Source organism: Lepidochelys kempii, chromosome 11, assembly GCF_965140285.1.
Source record: "Lepidochelys kempii isolate rLepKem1 chromosome 11, rLepKem1.hap1, whole genome shotgun sequence".
Lineage (NCBI taxonomy): Eukaryota > Metazoa > Chordata > Testudines > Cheloniidae > Lepidochelys > Lepidochelys kempii.
This window is the reverse complement of record NC_136390.1, coordinates 70779758-70807050: the sequence shown is the minus strand read 5'-3', so window position 1 is coordinate 70807050 and position 27293 is coordinate 70779758. Positions and strand designations below refer to the sequence as shown.

Sequence of the window (27293 nt, the reverse complement as noted above, 5' to 3'; positions counted from 1 at the left end):
ATTTTAGACCTAGGAGCAAGGCATCTGCTTAAACAAATACTGATGTGTGTTTAAAAAAAGACCATTAGCCTGATGGTGGAATGCAATGTGTTTATCGATAGATAATATTAAACTAGGAATATAATGATGTTCACAAAGTGTATTTTTAGTAGGGAAGAGGTTATTTGTATGTAGTGCATCATGTCACTGTACAACTGCCAATGGTTTTATGAAGTTCTTTTATACCTTATATTCAGGCCAAGATCGTCAAAGGTAATTCCATTGATTTCAATGGAAGTTATGCACCCAAATCCCTTTGAAGCAAAGTGAGGATGCACTAATAGGTCTAGGAAGCCATTGTTGCTGGATCCACTAAGTTACTTTGCCAGTTGTTGGTAATGTTCCCTATATGTTTATATAGAATTGTATTTCTGCTGAGCCACCAGGAAAGTTTCATAATTTGGTCCTTTACATATATAGTAAAACTATGTTTACCCAAAAAGAAAAGGAGGACTTGTGGCACCTTAGAGACTAGCCCATTTATTTGAGCATGAGCTTTCGTGAGCTACAGCTCACTTCATCGGATGCATACCGTGGAGTGAGCTGTAGCTCACGAAAGCTCATGCTCAAATAAATGGGTTAGTCTCTAAGGTGCCACAAGTCCTCCTTTTCTTTTTGCGGAGGCAGACTAACACGGCTGCTACTCTGAAACCTGTGTTTACCCAGAATCCCTTGAATGCATCAAAGGCATTTGGAATAACTGAATGAGCTATTGGTGAAGAGATGCACATTCTGGGGCTGTTACTAGGACTTGGATGAGAGAGTTTCAGATTAAAAGGGTTCAGATAAACAGGGCTTTACTGGACTGTATCAGTTCCATTTCCTACAACAGGAAGGAGGAACCAGCCCATTTTGCTTTAAAGATTTTTTTTTTTCATTGTGATTCTTTTTTCAGGCATAGCTCTCAGACATTCTTGTTTTATTAGGTTGTATTATTGTGTTCTGTGTCACAGCTTACACAGGCAAAACTCCCATTCACATTCATCTTGACTCAATTGGGAATTTTGCGTGTGTAAGGACTGTGGGAATTGGCCCCATGGAGGATCTGTGACCTCAAAGTTCTAGTGTTTCAAAGTCAAACAATGGGAGGAATCCTGTTTGTCACATGTCACTGATGCCAGATCTGTCAGCTTCTCCTTTTGGTAATGAGGTGAATCGGCCAGTGGATAAACAATTATTTAATTTGCATAATTACATCACCACTTTGATATCCCTGTTTTTTTTTTTAATTGTTCCTGTTCTGAGGATATGAGGTAGTGATGCCGTCCCTGGAAATGCTTGCTGGTATGTTGCAAGGGTACATTTTTTCATTGTTCTCTTTATCAATTCTAAATGCTTAAGCAGCAGCAGTCATCCAGAAAAGCATATTGGAAAGTACAATAGCAAGCTCTGGTGCTGAGGAGTGAAAGCATGTAAACCTTTGCCACCTATTATCAGGGCCTTCTCACACAAAGCATCATGAAAAGTTATCTTTGCAAAAAATAATGAAAGGAAAAGCCCATATTTGAGGCAACAACCTTCAGCTGATTTTAGAGGAAGTTCATAATAACTCCACTCAGGTAACTTCAGATAAGCCATATTTGTTCATAATGTATGTTTAACTTCTGCATTATGGGTTTATGAAACAGCAATGTTTTGTGTTCTTATTCATTTTTCTCTCCTTTTTCTTGCTGTGGAAAGGGAATGATGACAGACACTTTGAAATGTGTATTTACACACTTCAAGTCAATTTACTCATTGTTTATAACACTAGTCCTAAGAAGTTTATGGGAACCCTCAGTTTGTCTTTTGAAGCATCTCAGTTACACTGTTTGAGAGTTGAAACTATGCCCATGGAAGTCAATGGCAAAACTGGCATTACTGCCAATGGGACAAGGCTCAGACCTTTTGGACCCAGATCCTCAAAGGGATTTAGGTACCAAACTCCCATTGATTTCACTAATTCAATCATCCTGATGGATTTAAATAAATTACCCATATTTTTCCGCACGTTTTTAGAATATGCTCTAGCTTTGTGATCATTTTCCCATTGGGATGCGGGAACTAATTCCAAGCATCCGTTCTTTCACAAATGGTGGGGTGTCCTATCACGAACGAAAAGTGATGCTTCCACTGGCAATGGATAAAGTAATTCCATGAGTTTAGTCTCTCTATCCAAATCTAAAGAAATATCATTAAACAGACATTCATTTGATACAAATACATTTTGTACTTCTGACATTTCCTGTAGACAAAGAGGACTGATCCCAAGTCAGTGAGAGCCTTTCCATTTATTTCACAGGGCTTTGGCTGTGGGTTCAGTTGTCAGCTCTGCCACAGATTGTGTGACCTTGGTCAAGGCACTTAGTCCTTCTCTGCCTCAATTCTCTGTCAGTTAAAGGGGGATGATAATGCCTTGTTTCCCCTACACTTTATCTGTCCTGTCCACTAAGATAGTAAGAGAATTCCAGCCCCACAGAATTTACAGCCTAGCACAACATGGTCCCGAGCTGGGTTGTTCTTGTGACACAAACAATAATTAGGGCAGATCCTGTTCCTGTTTAAACCAGTGGCAGTTTTGTCCCTCGTTTTGATGAGAGCAGCATCAGGACCTTCCTCTCTGTTCTCCACTGTTCCCAGTTTCCAAGATAAAAACGGCAACATTTTCAGGGACTGCAGTTGCACCTCCCTGGGTCCTGGGAACTATGGGTTTGGTTGTTGGTTTTTTGGCCCTTTGATCGTATGCACCTCCAGAAATGCGCAAAACTCTGTGAATTTTTAACCGGTGCACATGCAGGATCACTGGGCAAATTCAGTTCTCTGTGTATGGCTATCGCCGGTATTCTTGGCCTGATTCACCAGCGTCCCCTGGGGTACCTCGGTTGAAATCAGCTGAGCAGAGCCGGCTGAGTAACAACACAGCGCTGCTGCTTCCTCTGTGCCATAGAGCGAAAGGGAAATGGGGGGAGGGGAGAGAGACTTAAGGGACACGTGACTCAGACCTGCCTTGGGATAATCAAACCTCCCTGTGATACCCAACTCGAAACTCAACCTCTTCCTGCCGACGTTTTTGGCTAAGATCAGCCCCAGTGTTGTGTGTGCGCGCTCGCGTGCAAGTGTAAATCACCAGAGAAAAGTTAAGTAAGTTTGCAGAGCAAGCTGAAGGGAGGTCACTGCAGATCGATTGGCAGAGTTTAATAGGATCAGGTCAGTGTAATCCTGTTTTATCTATTGTAATTCAGGCAGCCAAGGAGACCCCAGACGAGAGGGGACGGGGCTTTAAAAAGATCAGCAGTCATACCACAAAGCCAGGGGCTGGTGCCATGACAAAAGCAGGAGAGTGGATGAAGTGGCTTGAAATAAATAGATTAGAGTTCTCTCTGTGGCCGAGGCTCAGCAGGGAAAAAGAGCAACTCAGGGCCATGCAGACTCGGTTCTCTAATGCCCAGGTTGCCCTTGCATGGCCCTTCCTCTCTTCCCAGGGCCGGGCTGCACTTGTGGAAGCCCGGTGATTTTCTGAGAGGGAGGGAGAGGGGCAGGATTGTGTCCCTCTGCAACAGACACTGGGACTAAATGTAATATTGATTGGCAAAGCAAGCCAGAGAGAACAGAGAACCATTTAATTGAAGACCAGAAGGAAACATTCTGAATGGCTGGATTAAAAGGCAAAATGAAAGCATGTGCCTCCCTCCTAAATTCGGTGGTGTTTTCTCACACACACACACACACGAGTTTGCCCCAAGGCTATTGTTATAGGTGCTGGGGTCTGTGCATGGAGGGAAGGGCGTGCAAACATCTCACTGCTTGGTGAGAATCTATCACCCTTATTTATTACACGTCTCCTGCCCTTGAATGATAGCGCCACGTGAGTTTCCTCAGAGCCCAAACACAAATAGCCACTGTCTGCTCAGGAAGCCACTGTACACCTTGGGGGTGGGTGGGGGGTGGAAAGCTGCATTCAGCATAGCAGCCAAAGATCTAAAACCAATGCAGATTCCAGAGGTGTCTGAGGCTCCAGGTGATTTCACAAACTGAAATTCCTGAAGTCCTTGTCTCGGCTTGCGTGAGTGCAGAATTCACGGGTGTTTCGAAGCAGACACGAATATACCTATGACCTTAATGACTGCAACACACAAGGTAGATCGAAACAAGCAAGAACACAAGAGACACTTTTGCTTTTCTAAACGCTTGAGGGTAGGAAGAGATGCTGCAAACTGTGGCGCGCCGCTGGGAGTCTAGCAGCAGATTAAAGGAATAGTGGTAATCTAGGCATTTGGAAAACAATCTGTTGGCTCCATTTCTGTGTATGCCGGAGTTATCTGGTCCTGATCTAGAGTGGGGTGGGGGTGTACTGCTCGTGGTCTAAGTACCTGGTTTAGTGCTTCCGAATTTGCTGGCCTGTCTGTTATGCAACAGAATCTGGATTTAGATTCTGTTTGTAATTTCTCTTCCCTCCCTCCCCCCCCCCCGCGTCACATCCAGTGGTTGTTCTGACTCGTGCGGCTAACACTTTCTCCCAGGGTAGGAAGACGATGCAAGCAAGAGTAGCCCATCACCTATCCAAGGGGTGCGCTGGGACTTGCCCGCCTGCACTACGCAGCTTGACAGTCACAGCTGCAACTTCCGATAGCGGTGCCTAAGGGGCCGTTCAGTGACATCTGGCAGATGGCATTCTCCAGTGAGCCCCTGCTCCGCCCCTACACAGGTCAGTGTCTCTGGCGCCTCGCCCCCCAGCTGGAGGGCATGCAAGCAGCTGTCTCCATGGCCAATGCCGTGCCGCTCGAGTTGGCCAGCAGAGGGCGGTGGTGTAAGGTGCAGCCTGCTGTGACATTTGGGGATGGCACTTAGTGGCCTGGAAGTTAAGGTCACCTTCTGAAATCAATCCCTTAGTCCAGTCCAGGTGTTTGAGAGAAGGAGGTTTGTGCCTAAATTACCTGAGTTGAGAGATGGGAAGTAGGAGGGTCAAGACCCAAATAAGAAAGTTGGGTGCTTGCATGTAATTAGAGGCCACCCCAGGCTGGATGGGATTTGGCAAACCACTAAGGCTGCTTCTCCCAGGCCCTGGCCCATGCCAAAATATTGGCTTTACAAAATGGGTGCGATCACCAAAAGGCACCGTGACCTTTAGCAAGAGAGAGCGAGGTGAAAGTCAACACCGATTTGTGTGTGTGTGTGTGTGTTTCTGAACGGTTAAAATGGGCAATCAATTTTTATGATGTAATTTATAATTCATACAGGTTGTCTTCATACATATGGTGTTGCTTTTGTGTGTCAGTGTTTCAGGTACTTTATTACGGTGACAGTGTGATTTGCATTCATGTTCAGTTACCCTGCTCATATTTCTCTTGTTTACACCATAAGGTCCGAATTATGAAGATTGATCTCGCTGGAGATGTTTGCTACATCCCAGTATAGACATAGATAAGCTTGGCTCGGTCCAGATCTTGCTGTCCGATCACTGTTTACCCGGCGTTTTAAAAGTGCTGATATATAATCACACCAGTTCTTATTCTTAAATGCAATACTTATTCTTAAATACAATTCCTCTCTCTTCATTTCAGTGACTGCTGTTTGACCACATTACTCAGTCTGCCTAGAGATCCACAAACTTTCTCTCGAAATATTCCTCACTATAATATTAGCTCAGCTCCAGAGGAGGATTTTGGATATTTCCCGGTAGTTTTTTTAGAAATCGAGATAAAGTAATTGTTACATTGAAATAAAATTAATCTTTTTTTATTTAAAGGAAATTGATTTCAAACACCTGATTTCGTAGGGGGACAATGATCACTTTCCAAACTGCTCTTTCTTGGGAAAAGGCATAAGAATGCCAAGCTTGGTTCAGTTTTACTTCTGTTTTGGCCCTTATGTGCCATTGCTTCGCGTGGGTTTCTGTCCCTGCTGCTTTAACCTTTCTGTTTGGCCACCGACTATTTGCAAACATCTCTTCCAAATCTCCAACCTATTGCGTTGTCCGCTGAAGGCCAGTCGGGTTACTTTCCCCCACTGCCTGAGAAGACAATCAGCGACAGATAATAATAAATTAATTGCGAAAGCATAATCTCCCCTCCCACACACCACCTTTGCTGGGGTCTGGGATAATAAATTCATCCCGCGTTTCCAATGGAAAGCGAACAGTTCTACTTTTATCTCAATGCTTCAGCACAAAGGGACTTTTGTAAATTGCAGGATGGCTAAGCAATCTGCATCCTTCTGACAGAGATCACTGGCAGACCCCTGGGGCAGTTAAAAAGGTACAATGCTGAGTATTGCCAATCACAGCTGAAATAATTAAACCAATTAAGTCAATACAAACAGAAACAAGATGGAAGAGAGGTCTGACCCTTCGGAGGGGGGAGGTGTCTCGACTTCTTAGAACAGATGTGTTTGCCCCAGAGACATATGTGTAGTGGTAAATTGCATGCAATATAGGGAATAGCACGATGAGTTTACAATAATACAACATATAATGATGGTCATCAAAGCTATAAAAACACAAGTGGGAAACGCAGTCAATGGGGAACCTAAAGATCACCACCAAGAAGAGATGGGAGGTCATGTTAATAATAATAATAATTAATTAATAATAAATCCAAACCTGCTCGCTCAAGGACTAAAGAAATAGTTGTGGTGTGTAGGAGTATTAAACCCAAATTGGACACAAGGATTCGAGTCGTAGCAGACCCTCTACAGAAGCCTTCCTGATCACTGGGAAAATGTTAGTACCTTTCCTTTTGAAATGACACCTCTAACAGAACGCCAGTTAGCCCTTTCTCCTGCTTCCCTGACATCAGTGCAATGAAAGTTGCTAAGTTTAAACACACTCTGCTTGTCAGTTAAGCACAGCTCTAGCGTGGCAAAAAGCCTAGTCTCTTCTGATAGCTTTGTTTTAGATGCCTCGTGTGTGTGTGGTAGGGGTGGTGGGGAGTATTTTCTACCAAAATAACCCCCCCCCATCATTTTCCTAATGAGATGATTATAAAGATCAGGAGTGTATTGAAAATGCATGTATCTGATCTAATAGAATAGCATCGCACCAAGAAATGAGAGGGATTGTTTGCATGAGAATTAGTGGTAAATTTACTTTTTGGAAAAAAATCTAATATTTTATAATAAAGTGTCATATAAGAGGGCCAGATGAGCTGCGAATGGCTTGGAGAAAACTCCCAACTTTGGGCTGGTCAGCTTGGGCCCCGATTTCTGTTCTATGACTGAGGCACTGTAATGATTTGAGCTGCAGATGTAACTGGAATTTATTGTAACAACAAATATAGTGATGTCAAACCCCAACCTTGGATTAAAGCAGGCAGCCAAAGGGGAAGTGGATTAATTTCAAACAGCATCACAGGCCAGTGCCTATTAGGACGAGCTATTCTTCAGGCCCCCCCATCAGAATTAATCATTGGGAGTTAATTTGAAGCTCAGACAAGTTGCTGTTAATTTAGTGCAGGGAGGACGGGATGGAATAAAAAGCTGAGGTGCTGGCCAAGCCTCCTGGGTCTCATTAATCAGCGAGCTGAGACGGCCTGGCTTGATTACAATTTGCAAAAAAATTCATTAGAGCCTGGGCGATTGACAATTTTTCTCTCTGCCTGTGATCTGACTCATTAGGCAGCCAAATGAAAGCCATGATCGTGGTGATGATGACAGCTATCAACCCCCCTCACTTGTTTATCTTCTTTTCTTCTGTCCCTGTTTCCACTTCAGGGCACCTCAAGCCCTGTATCTCCCTTTCTCTCTCACATACTTTGCAGCTATTTTATTTGGGTGGGGGAAAAAAAACTTGATTGGTAAGTAACTTTGCTAAGCATTTGGCAGCTGCGTACTTTTATTGTATTTACTGTCGCGTGTGTCTCTCCCCTCCCAGCCCCCTTGGCGGAAAAGGGGCAAAGAACAGCTGTTCTTTGCTCAGATGAAATCCTCCCAGCTCTGGAGCGGTGTAACTGACCCCAAGCCAAAGCGCTCGCGTCATTCTCGCATTCCTCCCAGCTAAGGACGGCTGGAAAACTTCTTAAGCGACTTGAGCTTCTATTTTCAGGGTTTTCTAAGAAGGGACAAACGGTAGCCACATAAGTGTCTGCGCTTCCCTTTGTAGACTAAAGATTGCACTATAGTGCTTCTGGCATCGCTTAAAAATACATAGAGATCATGTATTGAAAATTTAGGGTTTGTCATGGGGCTACGCATTTTTATACTTCCCATACTTTCTTTTTACTTCTCCAGGGGGTGCGGTTAGCTCATACATTTCTCTGCTTGATCTGGGTGTGTCAAGTATGTGTTTGACAACTGTACGGGGACTGCACCTGGGTTTTATATATAGCCACACACACGGAATCCCCACGCTCCAAATTCCATGCAGACATACACCAGCCCCTTGCCTAACGAGCACAGGTACATGACAGCAATTCCTTTCCTTCTGCACTTTATTCCCCTAAAACAACCCACATCCATGCGATACACCGCTCACAGTCACACTTTATTCCTTCAATGCCTCTGCGGCTATAAATTGTTTTCTATGAGGTGTGATTCAGGTCAAAGCCTCTGTATCCATAGATTTTTTTTTTAAAGTTCCAGTTATTATCTGCTGGTGCCGAAATATTTGGCCTTGTCCTTTCAGTGGCCGTGATTCAAATGTAGGCTATCTATTCATGATCCTCTCCTATCATTCTCTTTTAATCCATCTAGGCCGTTTATCAGTCATTATAAATAATATAGTCCTAGTGCAAAAGGGGAAAAAAATCGATGTTGATCAGGCTACTTACTTGGAATATTTTTGGGGCAGTTTAGAAGGGAAACCACAAACAAGATGCTGTGTCCTTACAAAGCTTCATTTCCAGACCGTTCTAATGCAATTTAAACCCCAGCATTAAAAAAAATATATATGATGAAGTGCAACTGATATAAATTATGTCAATATTGGTATTGACCTTCTGGAACATTTGATTTACTCACTGAAGCTTAAACTAGAAGTCTCAGCGCTATCTGCATAGCAACTTGCTCCTTGCAGCTCTCCTTAATTGTCCACTTGCACAGCCAGTTAGGAGCTGGTTGCTTTTTTTGTTTGTTTTTAATTTTATTTAGCAAATTAACGCTTTTAATTCCTGTCTTTCTATTTGTAGGTCGCCTCTGTCCCTGATGCCCACAGTAGATGCGTTATAGGCGAGTGATAGAGACAATATTTTTGTTTAAATATCTGTGGGAGGAAAGGTAGTATTTAGCTCCAATGATTGTTAATAAATTAAGTCTTTTTGTTAGCAAACAAGCTTTCGATAGAAGGGGGCGGGGAAGAGTAGACAATCAAATATATGTTTCAACCGTTGATGTGTATGCTCATAACCAGGCGGAAACAAGTTCTGGTCTCCTAATCCCATAATCGTGTGGAAAAGAAAAATCCCCCATTTCGATGGGTTTATTTTGGCTGAGCTTTTAGCGGAATATTGTCATTTTTATCATGTCGTTACAGATTATTGCATTGTGCGCATCCCAATTAGTGTGGCATCATGACAACTTTGGGGGTGAACAGGGGGCTTTGCTTTTAAATATCACTAAAGACCCTCCACAGTTCTGACAACGTTGCGGGGTTGCAGTTTTTCTTCCACCTAATCAGACAGAGCGTAGGCAGCGAATAGATACTGACTTGGCCCTGTTAATTTCCTAGAGCGTTAATCAGATACAGCGCGGCAGGTCAGATAACAATACAAAGTCAGTCCCACTTCAAGAGTAAACTGCCTGCATCTCTCTCATTGTCTGACACGCCACAGTAACCCTGCACACGACTGGAGCAGAAGTAAAATCAGAACAGTTCACTGACCGACTTTTCAGTACTGGCTGGTTTTAAAGCGCCAGGTAATTCGGTGCATGGGTATGGGGGTGTTGAATATTTACGGAGGGGGCAGAAGACCTGTCTGATCCTTTTCAATTCAAGGTACCTAGAATCACAGGCATGGCTACCGTATTCCCTTCTGGTCAGCTCCCTCCTGGACTAGGTTCTACAATGCCAGCCTGTTTCTATAACATCCATTTCAGCAGGGTTTTGTTGACTGTTTATTATAGATTAAATTCGCTTCCATAAACTCAGCTATCACCTTGGTGGCAAGCTCTCCCTTCCCCCAGAGTTAAACTTTAGGTATTTTGCGAAATGTTTCCCATTGACAATAAACCTCACCTTTAAGAAGCAGAGGACCCATACCTAAACTGATACTGTCCTAGGAGGGAAAATGCTCCCACTCTCACACAAGAAATTCGGTACAGAAGTCGGCTGGGTTTTTTCTTTTTCGCTTTTGATTTTGTTTATTCACAAGACTGAGTTTCTTTTTAAATTTCATAACTTATCAGGAAAAAGCTACATTGAAATAAATTAAACACAATAGAGAGGATCGTGCTTTTCAAACATGGCTTAGTAGAATATGCAACCAAATCGACAGAAAGCCAGGCAAAAATAAAATAAAATAATTCACCCAAATGTCTGCCACTCAGCCAACCCAAAAAAGGGAAAACAAACCTCTTAGTTTTGTTTCATTTTTACCTTTCAAAATGATAAGGAACAAAACCCCAAAGATGGGTAATAGGCATTGCAGTTTTTGTTTGTTGTTGTTCTTCTGGAATGTCAGAATTCATGTCACTGGTTGTTGGGTCCCAAAAGAGTCAAAACACTGCAGCTGACATCCAGCACTTTATACACAAGGTAGGACAGTATCATAAATATTTATTAGGTCTCTTCAAGGGTTTGATATTCCCGCTCCAAAACAAAACACAGGTTTTAAGCCTCATTAATAGATTCTTGCTTTACTTGATATGTCGAAAGGTTCAGATTAAAGTTTGTGTGTGTTTGTTTTTAACCCGATTTCGAAACATTGATCAAAACTTTTGGATGGGGGGGGAGGGGTAGTGGAAAATGTATCAGGGTCTGGCTTGTTCCAGCTGCTGGTGCTGACTTCTGATGGCAAATCTGCTGACATGGACGGGGATGGGTACGACGATCTTGGGGTTTCTGGATGGTTCTCCTGTCTTCGAGTTGGCATTGCCGGCTTTCACCCTTTTCCACTTGGCTCTTCTGTTCTGGAACCAGATTTTGACCTGCACTTCACTGAGTTTGAGGGCGTGAGCGATCTGGGATCTCTCTGTCAGAGACAGGTACTTTTTGCAATGAAATTCCTTTTCCAACTCTAACAGCTGCTCGCTGGTAAAGGCTGTTCTCCTACGCCTGTTTTTGCCAGTAGATGTGGTGGTGTTTGAGTTATTTGTGCTCTGGGTGTTTTCTTCTAGTGCGTTGCCAGAGTCCTCTTCTTTATGAGCGGCTTGGCTTGTGATATTGTCATCAGAGCTATAATCTAGATCGCTGTCCATCGAGAAACTTTCCTCTTTGCCTTTAGAGTCGTCTTCCGCTTTGGAATCATCTTTGGCCTGAGCCCGGCCAGCCCCTACTGAAAGCAAACCAAAGGCATTTCGTTACATTCTGCACGGCTAGCTCTGCAGACGTCCCAGAACATTTTCCAGCATAAATTTTAGTTCTACTGAATTAAATCCTCCTCGATTTGTGTCTCTCTATTTATACAGGGGAGGAAGATCTATCCGGGTTTGATGAAAGCAAGCGGGATTATAGGGAGGAAAGAGAAAACCGATCTTGGCAGACATAAAGTAACATTTCGGGACATGTAGCTGTTTCCTTTAGACTGAATTTCTCACTGCCCGTTTCAACACTTCTCCCCTGGCCGATATTTTCTCATCATTTGTTGGAATAGCAGCCACCATCCCCCATAGCCTCGCACCAAGCCGATTTATGAAATGTTACCTTCTGCCACAACACAAGATTGAAGAGACAGTTCTCTGCATGCAGCTACTGGTAGCCATGTATATTTCACTTGCCAATATTTTTGTAACAGTGGGAGGAAAACCTCTCAAAAAACGGAGAAAGGGAAACTTAATTTGTTTGGGAAGTACTTAAACTTTTCCTCTTTGGATAGTACTGTGAACAATGGGAAGAAAGTGTTGAAACCGAGATTAGTTCTCTCTGGAAAAGACATCTTTCCCCGGAAGGATTAAATATTTCAGAGATGATTCTTTCCTGCGTGCGATTTTTTTAAACGCTTGAAATCAATTGTAAAATCCAACTGGCCTCCTGCAGCACAGCCAGCGCTGTTATAAATAGCGATTAGACAGACTGTAGTAATTACATGTGACATAGATTTTAAGTTTTCAGGTTGATAAGGTTGCGCTTTGCAGTGTTATAGCTCATCAACCCTTGTCGAGTGCATTCCTTTGGAAATAATGTGTGAGACTCACCACCTCCCCCAGGATTTGAGTGGGGGAGAGGGGTTTATTTCCTAGTAAAAAGTAGCTGGAGATCACCTATTTCGATGGAATGGAATTGCTAAATTTGTGAAATTGACATGGTTATTTTATGGCTGGACACACACACGATCTGTCCTTATCCCCTGGCAATAACCCTCCCCCCCCCCCCCCCACACCCCGGCTTCACTGAAAGGGAGTAAAAACTTGCTCTAACTGAGCGCCCAGAAGAGTCATTTGTCCACTCACCCAGGGAAGCCTGCACGGCTTCTGCGGCGGCGAATGACAGCAGCGAGCTCTCCTTGCCCAGGAAGGATTTCCCCTCTTCGTTCTCCTGCGCGAGCCCTTCGCCCTTGTCGAAGTTGCCCTGGAGAGCTTGGGGGGCAAACTTCCGGGCCGCCTCCTGGTGCTGCGGGGAAGCGGAGAAGGTGCTGGGCAGCGTGGCCATGAGCGTGGAGGTGAGAGCCATCCCTTGGGCCAGGCTGGAGCAGAAGCCGGGGGGCAGGCTGGGGATCTGGTGGTGGGGGTGGGAGGGCGGCAGGGCGGGCTGCAGCGAGGCTTGAGGGAGGGTCGGAGGGGGCGGGGGCGGAGGGGGCAAGACCACCGGCCGGTAGGGCATGAACATGGGGTAGCCGGTGTAGACGAAGTGGCCCGGGCTGGGCTGGGGAGGGCTGCCGATGAGAGAGTCTATGCTGAAGGCCGTGCTGCTTCCCAAGGGGCGCTGCATCATCATGAGGGAGGACTGGAAAGCCGCGCTCATAGAGCTGCTGGGGACCGGGGGCGGCGGAGCAGAAAGGCAGGAGCGGGCGGCCCGCCCCGCGGCGCGCAGCCAGAGCCGGGCGGATCCAGGCGCCCCGTCCCGCGCGGGCTGGGGAAGGGGGGCGGGCCGGGGGGTGCCGGGCAGAGAGACGGGAGTCAGGCCGGGGTCGACGCCGGGCCGCCTCCGGTGCTGCTGGGGGGCATCGGGGGCATCCCCTCGCCGGCTCCTGGGGCCCCGCTGGGCGGTGCGCAGAGGCGGCCGCGGAGACGCTGCCTGGGTCGGAGCGCGCGGGGCTCTCTCCGGGCGCCGCCAGCACCTTTAAATTGCGCTCTCCTCTCCCATTCACGTTTTGCCGGCTTCCGACCCGCCGCCCGCCTCACGTGGGCGCCCGCCCGGCCGCCCATTGGCCGGGGGCGGGGGGCGGGGGCGGGGCGGGGGGCCTGGGCCCCGCCTCCCCGCTGGAGCTGGGCTCTGGGCAGCCGCCGCGGCCGAGGGGGCGGGGAGGGGTCAGAGATGCCGAGGGCGAAGGGACCGGCCCGCGCGTCCCGGGCAAACTCGTGAAAAGCCACTAACGCTTCCGAGGGGCCCCCTCCGCCGGCCCCAGGCTCATGCAGCGGCCCCGCCGGCAGCCGCCCCGGGGCCCAGGGGCTCTGCTCCGCGCCGGCAAACGAAAGTCCCCCTGGCCCTGAGCCCGGCTCGGGATGCAGCTGCGGTTTGGTGCTGTGTTTGTTTCACAGGGGGCAGGATAAGTCCCGGATGGTTTGCACGGGGGGATTTCCTCCTCCCACCAATTCGGTGTGTTCCCTTTTTCGCGGAGAACAGCCCCGCTTCGGAGGTTGTTTTGTTTTGGTTTTGTTTTTGTTTTTTTAAATTCTTCCTGGTCTTTTGAAACCCTAATACACCTTTTCCGGGCACGCACCCACCCACACTAACGGCAGGGGGGATTACGATAATAAAGGGAATAAAGGGAGAGGCTGTTGGTTTTTTTAATGTGGTCGGTCCTCAGGGAGAAGCGGGGGGCTTGAAATGGTCGCCTGATGATATCGCTGGAGCCTGATGGAGGCTTTACGATGTTTGTTCAAACAAACCCCCACTTTTGAAAATATGCACTCATTAAATGATCTTTTCTTTTCTTTTTTTTAAAAAAAGAACAGGAGATCCGCTTAGTTAGTAGGAAAAGGAAGATTTAATAATAATGAGCTGTAGCCCCTACTGGCTTAAAACTGTCTTTCACTGGGCTGATTTTCTGTGATTAAAAGGTTATCAAAAGTTGATTTCTCTCTCTCTTAAAACTAAGATTAAAATATAAAAGATTCCACGGGAACCTAAGCCGGGGATAATACAAGTCAAACCGGTGTACAAGCCAAACAGATCTACTGAACAGATCCCCACTGATTTACCAGTGCTTTGCTGTTCCGTTTTAACAGCTGCAATAGGACAGAAGCTGGGGGGGAGGGGGGCGGATATCATCCTTTTGAAACCTTAACCGAGATAGTGATCAGAGAGATGGGTGCTGTTACCCTTGTGATGGGAGTCTTTTTACATGAACATTTAATTGGAAGATAAAGGCAAATCGATATTTATGAAAGTATCGATCCAACTCTTTGCAAATCTGTCTGTCTTTTTCTCTCCCAGACTCCTAACTCTATGGCACACTAGGGAATATCTTCATCCCAGTATAATTTTTCCAGCGAGGTTACGTGATGGGGGGAAATCCACTTTGCATCACACCGGACTGTCTGTAACGCTGCAGACTTTATCCTGAAGGGGGAACACAAACATCCCCCAGCACATTTTAAAGACATCTGGTAAGTGTACCGGGAGAGCCGTCCGAATGCCTGCATATTTGGAGGGAATCCCTTAGAGCACCGTGTATATTTACATTAATTCGTTATGAGTGCGCAGGCAGAGGGGGCACGACTCTGTGGGTAGCAGTAGACAATTACATTTCACATGAAAAACTACTTCAGAATCTACTGATGTCACCTGAGTCAAAATCCAAATAGAAACTCTGAAGCCCGGAGGAAGTTAAATAATCCCACCCATTGAAATACCACAGCAATTCACCCATTTACTGGCGTTTCAAAATGGTTATGACAGCCCCTTAATCTTTCTGAAAGTTGTTTGGTTTATCTTGCCCTGGCACTTGTCACAGATGTGCCCATCAGTTGATTTTTAAATCGCCAGGCGAACAAATATTTCCAATCAATCAAGAAACAAACTTCTGAAATCCTACTTTCAAATACCATGGTGGGAACTTTCGATGTCTCGCGAAAATTGCCATAATTCTGTATTCAAATGTCACTCACCAAACGATTTAAAACCCCTCCAAGTACCTCCACATTTAGAATAATTTTATGGCATATTATTTGCATCTATAAAGTGCTCCTGGAGATATCGACGGCAGAGGGCTTGTTGTATAGGGATTCCGGCATAGCCCCATCAACGGGCGTTTTTATTTACTGGTGTGCTTTTCCTAAAACGCAAAAGTAATATTTTCTCATTTAATGTTTAACTGCTTAGAAAACGACTGTACGTGTCATAAAAGTATCCTTGAGTTTTGTAGTGATTAACAAGATCGATCCCAGCCACCACAAACTATCTGCAATGCGTTTAAAGCTTGAGGACTGCAGATAATAAAACCCTTTACAGTTTTTAGTCTGCTCCTTGTACAGATTAACCAGTATCTATCTATCTATCTATCTATCTATCTATCTATCTATCTATCTATCTATCTATCTATCTATCTATCTATCTATCTATCTATCTATCTATCTATCTATCTATCTCATTAGCAGAGGGCCGCAGTCTATTCTTCTCATGCTCTGTATGCAAGCCAATTTGCATATATTCCTTTGCAACTTCGATCAGCAGAGGAAGAGCAAAAATCATTTCAGGAAAGCCACCGAAGCTTCACAAGCCAGGCACAAGTTTAGCTCTTTCGGTAAAGCAAGCACTCTGTCCGTAAGCAAAGTTTACAGCCTACAAGGTCACGAAAACACTCCTGACACCAATTTTAGACCGGGTAGAGGCCAGTGTTAGTCAGCATCCCGGGCACCAGCTCAGAAGTCTCTATAGCAACGCCAGATTTTGTTTATTTCAACGTGCATATTCTTGCATGTAGGTGTGTAGTGCCTGGAGTTAACGGCATGTAAGTGGTTGGTTTCTAGCTGAACACAAGCAGGGAGAGGGAACTTTAATGTGGATTCCTGTAATTTTCGGTGGAGGAAGCGCCCACCTGGTCGTTTGCTGATGTTACCGGGATTGGAGAGGAAATAACTAAAGGAAACACAGCACATAGGCAGCATGTGAATGTCTGCTTTCAGCACTCTTCCTTTTGCTTGCGGTGCCGCTCTGCACTTCTCGCTTGGCTAACAGAGCAGCCCCATTTGCCCGGGGAAATGTGTTGGATTTTCAGGGAACTACTATTATTGGGGGTTCTTTACAACGCCCGGATCAGTCAATCATTATTGCAACCTTTCCTGGGAAAGGTTGGGGAACCTTTCCTGGGGAAAGGTTGGGAAAGCGTTGGGAAATAGCTGGGGATGGTTTTATTTAGGGGCAGGGCGATTGCATTCATATCCAGCTAACCTAGAAGACTCCCTCAAGTGTCCACGATGGGCTCACAAAGGGGTTCTTGTGTAAAATCCCCCATCAGACACACCAATTTGCAAATGGCAAAGCATTAAAGCCTCATCTTTTTAAACGATTTTATTCATGCTTCTTCTTCGTCTTCTTTTTTTAATCTGAAAGCCCAAAATAGACTCCATGCGGTTCTAAGTGAAGTCAGCCTCTGGCTTGGCTTTGAAACAGCTCCTGCAATTATGTAAAAGAGCCATTCACTAACAGGGTGGAATTAAAAGCGATCTAGCCTGCTCCCTTTTCACGGGCAAGCCTCTCATGTTTGGCGTTTCAAAGCCCTGCCAACACGATGTCTTTCTCGAGGACAAAAGGCAGAACAAAAAAAAAGTCCCCAAACTTGTAAATTGAACGTCAAGGGAACTTTAAACAATTTAAAGCCCATAAATAATGATAAAGAGACCTGGCAAAAAGGCAAACCCATTCAATTAATAGAGTTTCCCAAGCAAAGATCAAGTGCTTTCCAAAATACAATAAAAATAAAGTTTGACTTCTATTCTTCTGCCGCGGTGGAATTTAGAAATGTAGGCAACACCCCCGCCTCCCCACCCCCCGCCCGTCTGCTTCAAACCTCACTGGGGGATGGGATGGGAAATAAACGTATTTACTGGTAAACTTCTAACTAGGCAGTGGAGTGCCTGTATTCTTGTTTTGGTTGCAAAGTTGGCTTGAGGGAATTTGAAAGTTTGCATCCAGCCAGATGACTTTTCTTTTCTTTTCTTTTCTTTTCTTTTCTTTTCTTTTCTTTTCTTTTCTTTTCTTTTCTTTTCTTTTCTTTTCTTTTCTTTTCTAGAAATGGCCTAACCCTCTCTGGGTTATAACTTGGTTACTTCAGACTTGTTTACTTAGACTTTGCCATTCCATGACCATGTTTTCATCGCCTCTCATTAGTATTTCTATCCTTACAAAAAAGCAGTAAATAGCGCTAGGCTCGGGGAAAGGCAGAATGTGTTTGAAAGCTCTTGTTGTCCTGTGCGGTGTTCCCTGGCTGTTGGACTGTAGACACAGGTCCCTGCAGTCACTGATGGCTGGGGTGGAGTTGGCAACTACAGATTTCGGCGTGACCACTGGGTAATGAATAACCTCGTCTGTCCCCCCCGCCCTTTTACCTTTTTTTCCCTTATAATTTTCTCCCTACCTCTTTTTGTTCTCTGCCAAGCTTTTGATTGAACACATACGCAGAGCACTATCCTCATGATCAGAGGGAAGAGAACAAATCCAGTTCTCCCACGTAGGAAATAAAGCAAGTACCAGTCCCCTATTTCAATCGGCCAGATACAGTTTGTGGCTAGACGCAAACTTGGTGGAGGCGGAGGTGTCATTCAAAACGCACAGGCCGTACAATGGCTCGCAGGAAACTTTCTTGCAAACCAGAGGGAATGTGCCAGACTTGTGCAGCTGGGAAGTGTCGGACCGAGCCCGTCTTGTGCAAGAAAGGACCGAAAAGAAGGGTAGAGTGAACAGCTGATCAATGAAAGGGCTAGGCTCGTCTAGAGGAGATCAGGGGAACCCTGGTTCCGCAGGAGGATGGCCAGATATCAGCTAGCTAACGCTACACTTTGAAGGGTACGAAGAGAAATTACAATCCAAGGAGAATTGAAGTCACTGAACCTCTCCCACGGGAGAGTGGGGCTGTCCTCGGGACGGTGCCATCTGGGTTGCTGAAGCAGGCAGACGAGTGGGTGTTTGACGACAGCCTGTGGCCGGCAGGAAGTAGTGGAAAGCTTACCCTGCGGGTTTCCAGGGGCCAGGTGAGTCCTTATCTCCTAGCCCTAGAGATTTGTTTTTCTGCCTCCAATCTGCTACTGATCTCCTGCGAACTTCAAACGCTCCCCTATCTCCCTCTTTAGACCAGTAGCCCCACTTTTGTATCTGCCTGCCACCGAGTATTGTTTGCGAGATCGCAGATATGCTCATCCCTGGTACCTGTAAACACGGGGCGGGGACAGGGGGAGGGTGAAAGGGGTGACTGAAGCACCGCATTGTGCGCTGGGTTTGTGGATGTGTGGCTGCCTTTCAGGGCAGTTCGCTCTTCAGCAGCCCCGCCAACTCTGAGGAATATTCCCCGCCAGCTAATTGAGCTCCTAAGACCAAACGCTTATGAAGGTTCACAAACAAATCTCAGCCTTTGCAATCGAAATGGCCCAGCTGGGTCAAAGTGCCTTGAAATTACTCGTCAGAAAAGCAAAATGAAACAATCCAACCTGGCTGAGCTGCTTGTCCAAAGAAAGAAGAAAAAAACTGGCCCCTGTGCCCAGGCAGGGGTTGATTACACGACAGGCATTTATAAATCATTGGATCAAATATTTTCTGGGGAAATGAAAGAAAAAGCAAGACAGATGTTTGGCATTTGGCTAAAAAGGAAGGGCTGGGGGGGTGGGGAGAAGTGAGCAAAATGACAGTAAATCAAGGTTGAACGATGGGCGCTAAGGAGCCGGGTCAGGAAGGAGGAGTAACTGGCAAGCATGCATTGCTTACTGAGCTGTTCCAAACGAAATGCGGAGTAACTGAGCTCTGGCATTGCTGGGAGGGAAAGCCTATGCTCAGGCATCTCTGTCACAGCAGTTTATAAAGCAGGCCAAAGCTCAGCTGGAGAACCCCCCTCGGGAACAGCAAAGTGGCAGGAAAGGGATTAAAGTTTTCCAGGGGGAACTGTGTTTTCCTTCCTTCCCCATCCCCCTATTATTGTTGTGTTTGTAATGCAGCCGCACCTAGAGGCTTCAGGAGAGAGCAGGGCCCCTGCGTGTAGGCGCTGTGCAAACACATATACTGAGTGTCCCCTTAAACCAACTGTCCTAGTCCCAGAGACTTTATCATCTAAATAGACAAGATAGAGAGAGGGAGAAGGGAAGCAAAACAGAAGCAAACAACTGGAGTCAGGAAGGTATTTAGGCCCCTAACTTCCATTGAGTTCTTTGTGGATCACTTTGTGGAGCTGGGTCTAGGTGGACGAAGTTTCATGATATAGTAGGATTTCTTTTCAGTGTGAAGGGGTATTCTCTTAGGTACATCAGTATATCCCTTTACATTCACATATTGTAGGGTAGGGGGCTCATCTCCCCTCTCTCTCCACCCCTGCACTGATTTCAATAGGAGCTCTGAATGCACAAGGGAAGCAGACATGGTGAAGTCCTCTCAAGACCTAAGGAGCTGGACCATATACTCCCATGGCTTGCAAGCTGTAAAGCCCAGCAGCTTGCTAGACATCTGCCTCCATGTTCTAGGCAGAGGCTAAATAAGCTTTTCCTTGGGAAGCTGCCATGTAAATTACAACGCACAAGGTAACATGACACGGCAACCCCTGGGAAAGGGGGCGTGGCTTGAAAAGATGTGGGAGGAGTTAGGGGCATGTACTGTTGCTGCTACCTTGGAAAAACAATGTAAAGGCCAAATACTGCTCATTACAAGGGTGGGACTCAGAATAATTCTGTCCAAATCCATTTAAATCAATGGAGTTAGTCATGAGCTCAATCCCTGTAAATGAGAGAATTTGGTCTTCACCTACTCCACCAAGCAGACAGTAAGTCAATGCTGTGCTATGTAGGGCTGTTTCTTTCCTGGCCCTGCAGTTGGGGCAGGCTGTCCCTTGTTTATCCCACAATGACCTTGCAATACAAGCCCAGAGGACCACAAGATTATTGCGGTTTCCTCATAAAAAGGTTTTGTTCAGGGCCTTCCTCACAGCTGGTGCACAAGGGGGCTGCAGCATGCGGGCTCATGGAACTGAACAGCCACAGTTGGGTGACCCCCTCAGTGGGCTGTCCTTTGCACTCTTAGCCTGCAAAGTTGTAGATTGGCTTGAAGGTCCACTTGTTGACTTGTAGCCCTTATTACTGCAGCGTTGGCTATACCGATGTCCGCCTTGATCATTTCTGTTAGCCTCCAACTTTCAGGGAACCCAGGGTCAAGTCTCAGGTTGGCCGGTGGTGAGTTACTATTATGTACAGTAGTTCCTAGAGATCCCATTGTGCTGTGTAAACACACAGTAAGAAGCAGTCCCTCCCCCAGACAGTTCAAAATCTAATCTAATTTTACAATCTAGACTAATAATAATCTAATTTTACAATCTAAGCAAGACGGTCAAAAGGTGGAAAGAAAGGAAAGATTCCCACCCCATTTTACAGATGGGAAAGTGAGGTGCAGAGAGATTAAGGGTTTGCCTACATGGTGGAAATCGAAAGGCATTGCTATAATAGAATAATTATCCTGCTACAGCTATGCTGATATAACTCCACATTCGGACACTCAATTCTAAAGTGACTTTTAGACTCTTCCGGTAGAATTACACCCCTTCCACAGTGGAACAGCATCTAAATGCCTTTAAAAATCTGCACCAAAGAGCCTCAAACTTAGTCATCTGAGACTTTCAGAGGCTTGGAAAAGTTTTCTTTTACTACTCATTTCCATACGCCCCGCCCCCATATTACAGATGCTGCCATATGTGTAATAGTTCAGGGCTCTGTAGCTTCCCCAACACAGAGTCTGTAACTTTTTGATCTCTTTAGTCAGTGTTTTCTAGTGTGCCCACTGCTAGTTCCCTCAGATGTTTTCTTTTTTTCTTGTGACTGCAGGATCTCTCCATGTTCATTTTGTGTGATCATTTGATGACCTCAGCCTTCTCTATACCTCTTGACAACAAAGAAGTGTATATGGCCCATTTTAATTAACAGAGGCATTCTAATCTCACAAACCTTTGGCTGCACTCTCTTCTGGCTTCCACCCTGTGTCGCCGCAATGAAGTCATCGGGGCTGCAGAATGTGGGGTGCTTGGCACTCTAGGAAATCAGGCTGCCAATTTAGGTGCCAAAATATGGAATTAAGAGGTTAGATTAAGGCCCTGCTTTCGAAAAGCTTGTCCATAACTTTAACTTCAGCACAGCTACATTCAGATGAATCAAAAGTATCAGTGTAGCCTGAATTCAGAGGAATCAGTTCTGCACTCCACTCTGGCCTCTGTATGCTGCTGTGGCAGTTTGCAGAGGTAGAGGGAAACAATCCCCCAGACTGGTGCAAGTGGCTCTGTGCTGCTTTACAAGCCCAGCGTAGGGAAGTGTTGGGGGTGGAAGGGTGTGTGTCTCATAGGCCCTATGAAGGATTCTGGGCTCTGGTGCAGCCTGTAGACAACCCTGAGGAGGGTGCTGGAAGATAGAGCAGCCCTTAGGGGCTAGGTTGGCTACTGCAGAAGCCCAGAATCAGTGCAAAAGTAGTGTAAAAGTCACCTTTCTTACCTCTTCTCCCGAGGCTGCTCTGTCTGCGTTTCCCATCTCAGGAGATGCAGCACTGTAGGTAGCCCAGAGTGTCATTCCCCCTTGTGGTAGGCTACCCAATGCAGAAATCAGAAGCCCAGCAGACCGCATTATGCTGTGAAGAGCAGAAAAGTAAATATTTATGAACATATATTTGATTAAAAAATCTTCCAGGAAAGGACGTTGGCATGCCAGATAATTAGACCTGGTAATCTGTCAGCACATGGCACTGTGCACCAACACTCCAGCTCTTGTATTGTCTGACCCCTTAAGAATCTGCCCACAAACAAGTGCACTTGTCAGACAGGAGTATTAGTTCAGATGAGACCAGACTTTTGTGCTCCACATAATTAGCTGATTTTTCTCTAGCGAACTGCTATGATTTCTGATTGGTGAGGAAATGAACCAAGTGTGATTGCGCCCATGAAATGGAAAGCAGGAGGGCCAAGTTGCTCTCTCCATTCCATGCTGCAGCGGATACCAGGGTGCAAGGGAGCGTGGGAAGGCCCCTAAACTTGTGGAATGGGGGGAGTCATCCTTATTCCTGAGCATGTGGCAGGGCTCTGTGGGTTTAGGGTGGTGTGGCTGAGGCAAGATGGGGGGAGGGAAGCAGAGGTGGGTAGCAACTGCAGTGCTTTGGGCCCAGTAGGGAACCAGCCTTACTTTCCATCTATGTCTTCTACACCCTCCACCCCCAGGAAGAGGCTAGTGCCTAGGGTCATATTGTGGGAAGGAGAGGGGTGGCATTCTCTGAAGTGCTGCCTACACAGCACGACTCCCCCACTTATGGTGCCCAGATGAGCTATCCCGGGCTGGGCTCTGGGCGAGGCTCCCCCGGCTGGGTTGGCTTTTTACCCTGCCTGTGTTCTAACTTTGGAATTGCTGTGGCTGCCCTGGCTCCCTTCAGCTCTCATGTGCTCAAGTGCAGGATCAGCCTCAGCTGTGGTGCTCGGGACTCTCTCTCTGTGGTGTGGTCCGCAGGCTCCTTCTGCAGAAGGGGCCAAGCCTGGCTGTGGTTTCATGCTACAGCTCCATCACCTCCCTAATGGCCAGTGGTGCTGAGGCCAGCCAGGGGAACAACATGGCGGAGAGCTACAAGAAAGTATTAACTCACTGGATATACATGCAATGACCCTTCCAGCTGCTCATGGGCTGAAGGGGAGTATGGCAGGGGAGCTCCTCAGAGAGCCATGCTGACCCAGGCCCCGAGGAGCGCTGTATCCCTTTCCCAGGCATCACACGTTCTGCAGTGTTTGGTCCTGAGTCCCTTGCAGAGCTGGTGGAGCCATGCGATCTACAGGCCCTGCTGCTCTCTCCTCTATGAGACGATAAGTCCCTCCTCCCTGAGGGGAGCAGGAGGCACCAAGTCTCATGCATGGAGCTGTGGGCCCTCTCCATAGGTTTTTTCCCCTGGGATGGTCACATGTAGCCGTGAGTTAAGGTTCTGTGTAAATAGAACCTCACAGAAAGGCAGAGAGAACGGCTGCTTTCCCCGGCATTATCCCTTCCCTCAGCCACATGGGCATTTCTGTCGCACCAAGTCAGCCAGCATTAATGTGTGTGGCTGTCCCCACCACACGGCAATTGGCAGCCCGGCTCCTCTGCAAGATTGGAGTGAGAGATGTGGAGGCTCTGCTCCTTCATGTGGATAGTTCTGGTGCCTGATGGATCACCTGGTTCCTGGGTATCCCATCCACTGCCTCTCCATTGTGTGGAACAGGAGATGGGGGGGAGGGATAGCTCAGTGGTTTGAGCACTGGCCTGCTAAACCCAGGGTTGTGAGTTCAATCCTTGAGGGGGCCATTTAGGGATTTGGGGCAAAAATTGGGAATTGGTCCTGCTTTGAGCAGGGGGTTGGACTAGATGACCTCCTGAGGTCCCTTCCAACCCTGATATTCTATGGTTCTATGGGGTAAATGCTACTCCCCTGGGCGAATGACCCGGTGGAAACTCTGCAAATCCTTACTCCAGTATTCTCTCAGGGCTCACTAATAGTAGTCCCATGCACTTTAGAAGTTTCCCATTAGCATAACCGGGCTTTGGATCAGGCCATAGCATAGGAATAAGCCACCAGAGGATGATTCAGCCCTCAGTTATGGAAGGTAGTTGTATCTGAATAAGCGACTTCTCCATTACAACCTGGCTTCTCTTTTTGCCTGCCCTTGCAGCTGCAGTGAAGTGACAAAAGCCCTATTGCATCAAAGAGTCTTGCCCAGGAAGTGATTGCAATGCCCCAAGCACAGCATTGGGATGTCACAGGAGGATCAAAATATCCAGGTATCTTTGCAAATTCCTTTGAGTAGTGCGTAAAAATGGCAAAGGGTAAAATTTTCAAAAACACATGAATGACTTAGGATCCAAAGTCCCATTGAGTTTCAGTGGCACTCAGGCTCCTAAGTCACTGAGGCACTCTTGAAAAGTTTGCTCAGATCATCCCCCATAAAAGCAAATGTAAGGGAAACAGGAAAATCCTATGTAGGACACAATTTAGAGGAGGAGGTTTAATTTGAGAGGAATCAGAAAAGGCAAGAAAAAAATTACATGAAAGAGAGTACTTCACAATAAGTAACCAAGACAGCTGGACTAATCGTGAGCTAATATGGGAATGCCTGAGCACTGTACAAGGGGGAGGCACATCAGTGCTAAATAACAGTAACTTCCTTTCCAGGGAGTGGATCTTGCCTGCTTTGAAAATCATGGGGGCTACCATTTCATGTAGGATTTCCATTGCTGCTCCCTTTCCCAGTTCTCAGCTGGGGAGCAGGATCAGGATTTACTGGGGTTGTGGAACCTTTTCCTGTACATTCCTGGTAGTAAGCAAGCCTTCATCTCACCATCCATCTTAGAATTAAACAACAAAACAGGGACACCAGTGGGAGATTGTCCTTCCATGTGGGGTGTCTTGCACCAGTCATCAACCTTGCTGTCATAACCATAAGGGTAGCCTAAAATTCCTCCTTACCTGTAAGGGGTTAAGAAGCTCAAATAACCTGGTTGGCACCTGACCAAAGGAACCAATGGGGACAAAAGATACTCCCCCAAAATATCCCCCCAAGCCCTACACCCCCTTTCCTGGGGAAGGCTTAAGATCCAAGGGTGGGTCTGTGTTCACCTGTACCAATTGGTGAGGATATTATTCTCAAGCCTTCCCCAGGAAAGGGGGTGTAGGGCTTGGGGGGATATTTTGGGGGAACAGGAACTCCAAGTGGTCCTTTCCCTAATTCTTTGTCTAAATCACTTGGTGGTGAAAGCATACTGTTCAAGGACAAGGTGGAATTTGTGCCTTGGGAAAGTTTTTAATCTAAGCTGGTAAAAATAAGCTTAGGGGGTCTTGCGTGCAGGGTACCCCAGAGTTCAGAGTGGGGAAGGAACCCTGACACTTGCATTATAGGGTATGCACTAAGTTGGGTAGCACAGGATTTTTGTCTCCATGTTAGTCATTGGTTCATTAAGATTTTAGCCATTGTTTTTCCAAGAGGGGGAGAGGGGAAGGTTGGGAAATGGTGATGGAGGAAAATGGATAGAAAGGTAACTTGCAATACACAAGAACTAAAAGCAAGAGAAAGTGGCACGTGTCCCCTTTAAATGCAGACAAAACTCTGAGCTACAAGGCGGTACACACTGCCAAGTCTGGAATTGTACTGCACTTGGATCTTTAACTTTGTGCCTCACACTTACATGGGTGTAAATGGGGAGTAATCCCATTCCAGCCAAGGGAGTCACATTGATGTGATAGGAGAATTGAGCCTTTTATCTTTCCTTATCCAACTGCACAGAAACATTACAGCCCCTGATGTCAGAACTCCACTGAAATAACTCTGCAGGCAGTTACTCCATGGCTGTGGGGATGAAGTGCTGTACGTATCCAGCATGTAGAGTCTATTGCGCTGAACTCCAATGTGCCTTCTTTCCACCCAGTGCTGCTTCTACTGTACAGGCAGGGTGGGTAGAAAAGGGGTGGGAAGAGCCTCTGCAGGCTCGACTGGGCAGTCTCGTTGCAGGATTAGATGAGCCAGAGGTTAGAACGCCGGAGTCTTGACTACATTACAGCTGCCACCTTTGTAGTGCTTTGCATTCCATGTTCTAATTTTCCTCATGTATACAAGGCTCTTGCGTCCTGGAAGGGGTGTGCAAGTGGGTTTTAAGAGGGACCATACAAGGCCTAGCTCATGTAGGAACATGCTCACAATATTATACAATTTAAGGGCCAACTCCTCCAAACGTGGAGACTCATCGTGTTGGTATATGAAGAGCATCACTATGCCATGGGAAGGGCTGTACTGAACATGCATGTGGTCTGTATTTGGCAAGTCATTGTTCCTAACTATGGGTGTGATCCAAAGCCCACTGAGGCCAATCGAAAGACTTGTGTTAGATTTAATGAGCTTTGGATCAGGTTTAGCAGCCTTGCTGACTTAAACTGCAGAACTGAAGCCTAAGGGACCACCTGGAAAGCTTTGTTTTATGTTTTTTGGTTTAAACCAAAAAACTAATCTTACACCATTGTGCAGGGCTGTACATTTTCGGATCATGTAACATCAGCTTTTTATTTTTAAATCTGGTAGGTTTAATTCCTGGCATTCGGTAGAGTTAAAAAAAATAGCCAAATACTGCGAAAAATAAATAAACAAATTATAAAGCAAAACTAACTTACAGAGGCTCTAACAAGACAATCATTTAAAACAAGCCTTGCCTTCATCTGGGAGATGTGCTGAAATTGTAATTACACAGTACATGCATTTTAAAGCTCCTCACACTAATATGTAAACTACATGCAATTAAATCAATTTTAGGGGGGAAAATAACCTAATGTGCCTGGGCAATGTTTAATGATATGTAGTTTACATGTGATCACTGAGGACTTTAAAATAGGAAAGAGACACAAATAGTATCCTTTAGTCCTCAGGATTTCATTAGGAATTTTGCCTGACTGAAGATTGCAGGATTATACCTGCATTTTCACCACTTCACCATAATAGCACTGGCTACTCATCCGGTGGATATTTACTCCTGGGATGGCTCTGTTGTGATTTGCTATGCTCAGTTGGATATGGAGAAGTGTTTCTGGTGTCTAGCATGTGGCAGAATTCCTGCTTTATCCCCCTTCTTTCTCCTTAGCCACTTCCCTTTTGTGCTCAAAGGGCAAATCCTGCAGGCCTCACTCCTGGCAGTTTTGCCTGCATGAGGGAGGCAGGATTGGATTCTATGCAGAAGGCTGTGGAAGGCTGTTCTGCACTGATTTCTGCAGGGCTGATTGTGACCAAATCACAGTTACTGTGACAGGCCTGCTAATTATCCCCCTGTCAAGTGCAATCAGGCTGCTGCTCTTTGACACTGGGAGA

The 27293-nt window shown here is 46.1% G+C and overlaps 1 protein-coding gene across 1 annotated transcript; it reads right to left on the bottom strand.

The window, feature by feature from the left end:
* Positions 1 to 10402: 10402 nt before the first annotated feature.
* Positions 10403 to 13115, bottom strand: GBX2 (gastrulation brain homeobox 2). Its single transcript, XM_073304773.1, has 2 exons — positions 12556 to 13115; positions 10403 to 11441 (listed from the first exon to the last, which is right to left on the bottom strand). The coding sequence occupies exons 1-2, from the start codon at positions 13064 to 13066 to the stop codon at positions 10918 to 10920; spliced, it is 1035 nt and encodes a 344-aa protein (XP_073160874.1). The 5' UTR covers positions 13067 to 13115; the 3' UTR covers positions 10403 to 10917.
* Positions 13116 to 27293: the final 14178 nt, after the last annotated feature.